The 6026-nt window shown below is 37.7% G+C and overlaps 1 protein-coding gene across 1 annotated transcript; it reads left to right on the forward strand.

Annotated features, from left to right (window-relative positions):
• On the forward strand, nt 1–5779 carry Spata45 (spermatogenesis associated 45). The gene is made up of 2 exons (XM_027934866.3): nt 1–56; nt 5253–5779. The coding sequence occupies exon 2, from the start codon at nt 5288–5290 to the stop codon at nt 5594–5596; it is 309 nt and encodes a 102-aa protein (XP_027790667.1). The 5' UTR covers nt 1–56; nt 5253–5287; the 3' UTR covers nt 5597–5779.
• Nucleotides 5780–6026: the final 247 nt, after the last annotated feature.

Here is a 6026-nt window from a genome sequence, read left to right on the forward strand (position 1 = left end):
TAGATGAAGAAATTGATATTGCAAGATGGAATAATGTATCCAAAGATATATGACAGGTAAATAAATAGTCTCTTTTACTCTAAAACTTTTCTTAACCAGGGTTCTATGAATAGAACAAGGGTGGATGGCCCAGATGAGAACATTCCATCACCAGGGTAACATCCCAGTGGGCTGATCCTCACAGGTGGATTTCAAATTGGCATTGAATTGCTGTATATAAAAGGTAATTGAGGGTTGGGGTGGTGGCTCAGTGGTAGAGCATTTGCCTAGCAGGTGTGAGGCACTGGGTTCGATTCTCAGCACAGCATATAAATAAATAAAGGCCCATTGACAAAAAAATATATAAAAAATAAAAATAAAGAAAAGGTAATTGATAATAATGACTCTGTAGAAACAGTAATATATTTTCTCTCTATACGCAATCAATTCTCATTCTTTTAGTAGTTACGTTCTAAAAAAATCACTGAAAACAGTAAAATTAGCAAATGCTGAACCATTGTTTCTAGGAAAGTTAGGTTCCCATGAGGTTCTGATCACAATATTTTTTCAAACAATCACTATGTAATCTTTTGTATGGTTTGTTTATTTTTATGTGTGTGAGGGGAATGTTAGAAGGGAGGGAGGGTCTCGCTTTATTGTCCAGGCCGGCCTAGACTTCTGGGCTCAAGCCATCTCCTGCGTTAGCCTTCTGAGTAGCTGCAGGCTCTCACAACCATGTCTGGTTTCTGTTACTATTTAATTTAATAGATATTGTTGATTCATTAACACTTGATTAATTGAACCCATGACCTACAGCACTGCAACTCATGCCTACACAAAGCTTATCTAACAGACATTTCTCCATCAGGTATATGCCAGCATTCTTGTGCTTAGGAACAATCGCTAGCACTTCAGTGCTACACTTAGGTGTCAATTTGTGTCACAACACACAAACAGATTTAAGTGGAGAGAAAAAACAAAAACATCTATTTAATAAACTGAATGAATCCTTTTTTTCAAAGTACATAATTAATATAATACAGTGACCATTGAGGATGACAATAGCAGACTCTTCATAGATTTTAACTCCTTTAGTCCTTATTGTTGTAGGGACAAATGAGGCAAGGCACAGAAGACAGCTGGAAACAGTTTTATTTGGCTGCAGCCAGGTTCAGAGGGTACAGCCTTTGCTGTAATCAATCAATCCCCTGAACCCCGAGTTCAGGAAGTTTCAGAGTTTTGTACCCAGCATGTAAGGGGAGGGGCTCAGAAGTTCGCAGTCTGCAGAAGTTCACATAAAAGCAACTTTTTCTTTCATTGTTCTGGGCAAGTTAACTCTTCAAGGACAACACCTGAGAAGGGGAGAGCTTCATCTCCCTTTTCTTTCCTCCCCCTGCCAGATGTTACCACGGGCCCATCTGTAACTTATCTTAAAAATGTAGACATCTCTGTGAAGCCCAGCTCAAGGCCAGAGGCCTTGTTTGCACATTTCTTCAAAGTACTATACTGGATATGTTTGTGAAAAACTAGTAAGGGGGTTCCAGCACCTGGAGTGCTGGTATCTTCTCGGCCAGTGGCCAAGTAAACAGGGCAACATGAAAATAGGAAGTTTATCTACAACGGACTCTTTTGCTGACAGTCCTAAAATCAGCCATGGTGAAGAGGGCTTTTCTGTGGAGAAAGGGGGTGCCACTTCATTATGATACTTTAAGAGTTGGACGTTCTTTCCACTGAATATATAAATAAACTGAGGCCCAAAGAAGTTAGTGGGTAACATAGTTAGCATCTGAAACAACCCCAAAATCCATGATCTTACCACTAACTTGTAGAGCTGAGTAATTTTATTGAGCTGCAGTTTTTAGATAATTTGTAATGAATGTTTGAATTCTGTGACAATCTCAATGAACTTTCAATTAAGACATCTCCATTTCATTTGCAATCGGCCTAGAAGATGGGCTTTTAATAAAATATAAATTAACTCAAAAGTACATAAAAAATAATTGCCCTGTTTTCTTTTTACTTTACTTTAGTCAGGTCTCCATTTCGTTTATACATCCCCCAGAGCAGATGGTAAAGTATCAATGGAGATAGAATTCAAAAGTTTGATTTCTGATGAACTCCTATCATTAGTAAAAGAAATTTTAAGTTAATGATAAAAATGAGCTATTTTAATTCATCTAATTAAATAAAAATGTCGATTTTTATTTCATCCATATTATTCTTGATTTTCATTATCCCAGATAATTCATTCATGATTGGCATAGTTTGCTTTATGGAGGCCAATATAATTCTTTAATGTTGAGTGTGTAAGACATTCTGTCTTCCTTCAAGTTAAACTCACTAGATCCAATGTTGAAAAGGAATATTCTCACTTCTTCAATTGACATCTAAAGATGTCTACTTAAATCACTTGAATACCAAGGTTATATTTTCAGGAGGGTTGTATGTTTATGAACAAACATTATTGGATTTTTATCTTTAAGAAGTCAGCCACTTCTTATTGGGCTCCTCCATTATACTGAGTTCAAACTTCAAAAATTATTGTGAAAAAAAGGATTCTAAGCTCAAGGATTTCCCAAGGGAGACTGAAATATAAAATGGGAAAAGTACACATGCCAGAAATGGAAAAATTATACTACAGTTCAGAGGGGGAAAAGGTTCTTTTCTTTTCATATTTTTTATTTCACACACACACACACACACACACACACACACGCACGCACACACAGGTGTTTCCTGTCTGGATCCCCTGCAGCTAAATTCTGACATTTTTTGTACCCACCCTGGCTTCACAGCTTGCTGTTTCTGGTTAACACCCTGATTGTGAATTTGGGCTGAAAGCACAATGCAAGGATCCTAGCACAGGAACTTTCCCTGGAGGGGTTTTCCACTCTGAGTTGGTCTGAGTGCAGAGTTTATTTCTGCTTCACTGCTGCTGCCCTGAGGAGGTGATCCCTGGGTCTAACTTGTGAAAAAGTCTTCTTTAGACTCCCCACTGTTCACAGGCCTTGGGCTTTGGTTTTTGTGCCCCTTCTTGTAAAGGCTGGAAAAACTCCTTTAACCTTCCTGGGATCAGACTGCCTGTCCTCTCTGGTTCTTGCCTTCTGTAGTCGGGGGCCTGATAGTTCCTAACTCTCTTGTTAGTTCTTCACTGAAAAATTTGGAAAACAGAAAAATCCCCCACATTTCTTGGCAGTTTTCACTGGGAGATATGTGTGAATAGTTAATCACAGACACTTCAATGAAAGTCTGTTCAGGCCAGGTGCGGTGGCACACACCAGTAATCCCAGGCTCAGGAGGCTGAGGCAGGAGGATTGCCAGTCTCAGCAAATTAGTGCGGCCCTAAGTAACTCAGAGAGACCTTGTCTCTAAACAAAATATTAAAAAGGGCTGGGAATGTGGTTCGATGGTTAAGTGCCCCTGGGTTCAATCCCCTGAACAAAAAAAAAAAAGAAGAAAAAGAAAAAGAAAATAATCTTTCCAGTCCCACATTGTGCATTTGCTTCTTAAATTCTGTTCATGTATACAAAAATGTTAACATGAGCTTGTCTTAAATGTCTGAGCATAGTCCTTGTGTGTAGAAAGTACTTTTTATAGTTACTTGGATTTCAAATTAATGCTAATTTTCTAAAGTAAAAATTGTACAATCCTTTTGCCAACTTTTGATTTCAGTATGGTTTTTGTTATTCTATTTATAAATTTGTTATTTTTGTTTACAGTAAGAATGATAAACTTTACCTAGGGATGTAGCTCAGTGGTAGAGCACTTGACCTTAATGTTCAGGGTCCTGGGTTCAAGCCCCAAAACTGTCAAAATAAAAAATATATATAAAAAACAAATCCTATAAAATAAGAAAAAAGAATAACCCTTATTTTTTTCTGCTAATTTTCAAGCAACTCAAGTTGAGAAGACTAGATACCCTGAAGTAATCAGTCCATTTAAAACTTAGTTAATACAAGTCCTTTAAATATAAACTTCCCTTATAAATTTAACACATTTGATTTTTAAGCACTTCAAATGCCTGAAATGACAAATCTATGGCCTTAACAAATAAAAACATTCCTAAGTGGGGCTGGGGTTGTGGCTCAGTGGTAGAGCACTTGCCTAGCATATGTGAGGCCCTGGGTTTGATTCTCAGCACTGCATTTAAATAAATGAATAAAATAAAGATCAATCAACATCTAAAAAAATATTTTTAAAAAAATCCCTAAGTACTTAACACATATTTTTAAATCTATGTTCTACCATAGCCAACTTAATGACTTTTTCAGTACTTTTTATAATGAAATCACTTTGGATATTTTGGATATTTGTAACACCCGAAATGTTGGTGACCACTGAATCAAAAGTGACTTTAATCTGGGTGTGGTGGCACATGCCTGTAATCCCAGCATCTCAGAAGGCTGAGGCAGGAGGATTGCCAGCCCTAGCAATTTAGCAAGACTCTAAGCAACTTAGCAAGAGTCTGTCTTTAAATAAAATATAAAAAGGGCTGGGGATGTTTCTCAGTGGTTAAGCCCCCCTGGGTTCAACTTCCAATAACCTCCCCGCAAAAAAAAGTGACTTTAACTTTTCTGCCTTAAACTTTTCTGTATTTCCTTAATTTTCATATATATATATATATATTCTAATATATGTACATACATATATTGTAAAGGTCAGGCGAGCGTCGGAGGAAGAGACCACCAAGAGACTGTCTCATGCAACAGCAAAGGGTTTATTGGGGTCCAGCATGCTGGGGCTCAGAGTTCACTTGAATAGAGCAAAGAGCCCTGAGAACAGCTTAAGCAGAGCTTATATACTTTCCTTGGAGAGGGCAGGGAGAGAAGTTCATTGACGGGTCAGGGCGAGTGGGCGGTTTGCCTGCAACCGGGTGAGGGGATACATTCTGCAGTTTGGCAGTTGGGGACAGCACATTCTGGGAACAAGATTAGCAAACAGTTCTCAAGATTATTAACCTTTCAATATATGTACATATATATTGCGTATTAAATCAGAAGTAACAATATCGTTATAATCAGAACCAATGCATAGTATTTTCAAAAACAAAATATACTCTTTTCCTAATACTTTTTTTGGTCTTTTTCTCCCTGAAGAAAACCCAAAACCACAAAGTCCTTAGGAGACAATAGCAAAAACTGGGGTGAGATGTGGGGTTGGGGACATGGTGGTAGTAGGAATATTTTGCAGAAGGAGAAAGAGGAATGTAAATATAATTGTGAATACTGCTTCTAGGTCAGGCAGGCAACTGATAGTATTTTTTTCATTTGCAGGATAGCAAGAACAACTTGAGAGTTTATTTGTTATCATGTCATCCATCAACAGATTAAAAACAATAAATCAAAATAGAATAAGCAAACAACATCTCCTGGAGCAGATAAATGAAAAGCGTGAAACCAACTGTTTTGTGGAAAGAAGCAATCAAGTCAGCTTCCTGAGAGTTCAGAAGAGGCACTTCAGTGGTGCCCATCAGTCATGTGTTTTCACCCATTTCAATGAAGGTATTTCTGAGAGCAGCAGGAGCTCCTGGGTCCAACCAAGTGTCTTTGTTCACCCAGAGAAAAGGCACTTTGAGCCAAAAAGTAAGATGTTACAGGAGAATTCCTACTCTTCATAGGAAGAATTCATAAGAAAATTTAGGAAAAAAATTCTGGGGTCAAAAGAGGTTCCTATATATTATGGTTTGGATATACAGTGTCTCCCCCAAAATTCATGTGTTAAAAACATGATATCCGGGGCTGAGGCTGTGGCTCAGCAGTAGAGCACTTGCCTTGCATGAGCGAGGCACTGGGTTCGATCCTCAACACCACATAAAAATAAACAAATAAATAAGAGATACAGTTAAAAAAAAGAAAAGAAAACATGATATCCAATGTAGCAATGTTCAGAAGTGAAATGATTAGATATGAAAGCTGTAATCTCATCAGTGAATTAATCCATATGGTAGATTAATAATTTGAAACTGACTACTGAGTGTTAACTATAGGCAGAAAGAGTGAGTTTGGAGGAAGTAGGTTATTGGATGCATGCCATTGGGGATTATATCT

This window comes from Marmota flaviventris, chromosome 12 (genome assembly GCF_047511675.1).
Source record: "Marmota flaviventris isolate mMarFla1 chromosome 12, mMarFla1.hap1, whole genome shotgun sequence".
In the NCBI taxonomy this organism is placed as follows: Eukaryota; Metazoa; Chordata; class Mammalia; order Rodentia; family Sciuridae; genus Marmota; species Marmota flaviventris.

Excerpts from the sequence above, each read along its gene's own strand:
- Spata45 (XM_027934866.3), top strand. The coding sequence starts at position 5,288 with ATGTCATCCATCAACAGATTAAAAACAATAAATCAAAATAGAATAAGC.